We start from the raw sequence: 3,616 nt of genomic DNA on the forward strand, positions 1-3,616 counted from the left end.
GCCCCCTTGCTCTTCCCATCAGGAATCTTGGGTGCTGTTTAGATCCACACCACATCAGAGGGCAGCAGAAATGTCAGCCAAGGGGCCAGTTTGCCAAGGGCATTTTATTCATGGTCTGCAGTAGAATGTTACAGAGAACCTCCCTACCCCACTTGCTTGGGTCTTGGGGAAATGGAGCCAGAAGGACGGGCCTGCATGCACATCCCAAGGTCACAGAAATCAGAGGGATGGAAAACAAGGATGTGGAGGGGCAGCAGGGAGACTGGGTAAGGGTCTTGGGCCCCAGAGAAGAAAGGAGTTGCCCTGATATTCAGGGAACAAATCAATTCCTGATCCCCTTCCCAAGCTAGATCTCTGATTTCCCCCTCATGGGGGTAGGGATGGGGTGCTTCAAATGATGGAAACCTTCTTCTCATCTCCCTCAAAATAAGCTGAGATTCAGAATGTCCCCTTAGGCCCAGCCGGCGTGGCTCAGTGGTTGAGCATTGACCTATGAACCAGAAGATCACCGTTTGGTTCCCAGTTGGGGCACATGCCTGGGTTACGGGCTCAGTCCCCAGTGTGGGGAGTGTAGGAGGCAACCAATTGATGATTCTCTCTCATCAGTGATGTGTCTGTCTCTCTCTTCCTCTCCCTTCCTCTCTGAAAAAAAAAAAATGTCTCCTTAATCTGATTAGCAATGTAGTGGGATGGAGGGGGCACCCTGCCTCAGTTTGTCCCGTCTCCACATATGCTCCTTCTCTGCAATGACCCCCACCTCCTCGGATCCAACTCCATCCATCAAATCCTCCCACAATTTAGACTTATTTCCACCCAGGGAGGTGCAAAGCCAGCAGGGAGGTGGGCCAGAGGAGAGGTGGGGTTTAGGGGCCCACGTCACATCTTCCTCCTCAGTTAAGGAGGATCCAAGGACCACTCTGCTTCAAAATTCTCCAAATGAGGGGACCTAAGACTTTCCTCCCCAGGTCTGGGTCTTTGCATCTCTGCGAAGAAGCCCTCCCAGGGATCCAGGTGCCCTTTTCCCCCCATCAGGGGGTGGGCCTTTACCTCCAGCCCCTCTGGCCTAAGGAACAAGAGCCTGAGCCTCTCACACGCCCCCTGGCCCAGCCCAGCCAGCAGGGGAAGCCCGGGAAACGCCAGGTCGCTGGGGGGCACGTGGGCCCTGGGAGCAGGGTGTCTGTCGTGGGGGACCCTGGAAACTGCTGCTCTGGGAGAAGAGGGGCCAAGAGGGGCCCTGAGGAGAGAGAGGGTGGGAGGGGAGGCGTGAAGGAGGCAAAACTGGGCCGCTCTTCTGCGAGGCTCCCCCAATGGCAGCGAGGGCTGAGCAGGCAGTGGGTGGAGGCAGAGCCAAGTCCTAGAGAAAGAGAGAACGGGTCATGAGAGGGCCCCCCTTCTTCTCCCATTTCCCATTCCTTTTTCCTCTTGCTGAAACTTCCTCTCCCCCATCCCGTGGGCCTTCCCTTCTTCTTTGCTTCCTGTCTCATTGTAAATGTCACTTCCTCGGGGAAACCTCCTGAGACCGCCCCAGTCTGGACAAGATTCGCTCCTCATGACCCCCAGTACCTCTCCTGCAGGGCCCTCCGCCCCGTTAGCATCAGGCGGTCATTTGTGTGATTATGGCTCTGTGGGGCCAGGAACAGTCTGTTTTATTTTCCTCTGGATCCAGCCCAACCTGGCACATATCAAAGGGCTCAATAAAAACGTGTGGAATGAATGAATGAAGATATCCTTTGCCATATACCAGTGAATCCATCCTTCGCTCTCCCTGTAGCAGGGGGCTCCGGGGTTAACTGCGCAAGGAGCTGGCTGCATGGCCTAAATTCTCAGGCCTGTTTCTTCATAAACACTCCTCTCCCAGGTAAGAACAGGCGACGTCATCAGTAAGAAGGGGCCCACAGAGCCAAGGGCCCAGCGCACGTGGCCTGACCCAGGCTTCCTCTTCTCCAGATGGCTCTGGCCCATCACTCTCCTCCTCCAAGGAGCCTTCCCTCCTTCTAGTCCTTCCAAATCTGCCCTCTTCCCCCAGGATCCTACATAGGGGCTCCCAGGCTGGGGTCACTGAGGATGGCTATATAGAACTTCACTTCACTTTGTATATTTCAAAAAACAAAACCCAAAAAAACCTAACACCAGTTCTACACTTTTCTTAGTGAGGCTCTCATTTAACTAGGAGAGCAAGTATCAACCCAATGTGACCACATTGGTGGGGCTATTGCTGATAAACACTGGAAAAACAAATTGGTTATGACAATATAACCGATTTATTTAATAGAGACAATATTTCTGAAGCTGGATCAATGTAAGGGGAAAACAGTGAAAAGTGATCCGTCGCCTGGCTGACATGGCTCCGTGGTTGAGCGTCTACCTATGAGCCAGGAGGTTGCTGGTTCGATTCCTGGTCAGGGCACATACCCCGGTTGCAGGCTTGATCCCCAGTAGGGGGCGTGCAGGAGGCAGCCTCATCATTGATGTCTCTCTCCCCCTCTCCCTCTCCCTTCATCTCTGAAATCAATTTAAAAAATATTTTTAAAAAACTTGATATGTCGTTAGGAAAATCACAGAGTCCTCTGCCAGAGGACCCTCCCCTGGCCACTGTCCTTTCCCAGGGTCTTATGTGAGGTGGAGACTGCTGTTTTGCACCAGGAAGGTTGTGTCCCCTGACCTCTGAGGTCAAGGCCCTGTGTCCCCTTGCAGAGCCACAGCAGAATAGGCATGTGGAGGAGATAGTACTGCTTCTCCCCCACCGCTTCCTAGCACCAGTCTTGCACCTTCTGCCTCTGCCTCTGCCTGGAGAGCTTCCTCCCTTGGCTCCGAGTGCTCTCACGAAGGTGTAGGTTAGGGGCTGGCACAGCCTTCTGGAATCACCATCCACAGGTAAGGCATGGGGCTGCTACTGGTCTTCTGGTGACCTAAACCTGCTTAGCATCCCTCAGGGCCCAAGCACAGGCAGGTGTGTGTGTGTACCTGGGCCAAGGAGGTGCAAAATAGCCCACTCCAAGCCAGGGAACCCCCCCACCACCACCCCCTTATAGTTTCCCAAAGAGAGAAGTGCTGTGCCCAAGGCATTCCCCGAGCTGGGGAGAGGTGGCTGGGGTGGAAGAACAGGGAGAGCTGTTCAGGAGCTGTTTAGCTCCAGGCTGCCTGATGAGTCCCAGCAGGCCCTGGGCCGCCCCACGCCCACAACCTCAGCTGCACTCACAGGGGCCCAGAGCCAGGCATCCTGCATTCTCTGAGAGGTGGGACCTCTGCGTCCCCAGCTACACTGGAGGGTGGGGCTAAGGCCAAGAATTCTCATTCCAAGAAATCGCCAAGGGATAGAGGGGTGGGTCGTGGGCTTCTGCATAAGAGTCTGTGTCTGTGTGATCTTTAACACAGAAAATCTGATTTTTGTCACTGCCTAGCATACAGCCCTGTAAGTGCTGGCCTCTGCATACAGTCCTACCTTCCTCTCCCTTCCTCTCTGAAATCAATCAAAATATATTTTTAAAAAAAATGTCCATGGAGACATTTGGTCCACCCCGACCGATCTACCAAACCCCATGTGCCATGACCAGCTGGGCATTAAGGCAAGAAAGATTGTTGGCAATACAGCTGCAACACTATTATTGGACCAATA

At 53.7% G+C, this 3,616-nt stretch overlaps 1 protein-coding gene across 1 annotated transcript in view; it reads right to left on the reverse strand.

Moving 5' to 3' along the window:
* Positions 1-651: 651 nt before the first annotated feature.
* LOC102754121 (ETS translocation variant 3-like protein) overlaps positions 652-3,616 on the reverse strand; it is a 6,900-nt gene continuing 3,935 nt past the window's right edge. The window contains 2 exon segments of the mRNA XM_015571789.1: positions 652-1,136; positions 1,139-1,354. Of these exon segments, the coding sequence (XP_015427275.1) occupies positions 895-1,136; positions 1,139-1,354 (458 nt within the window). The 3' untranslated portion in view covers positions 652-894.

Source organism: Myotis davidii, unplaced genomic scaffold (genome assembly GCF_000327345.1).
Source record: "Myotis davidii unplaced genomic scaffold, ASM32734v1 scaffold208, whole genome shotgun sequence".
NCBI lineage: Eukaryota > Metazoa > Chordata > Mammalia > Chiroptera > Vespertilionidae > Myotis > Myotis davidii.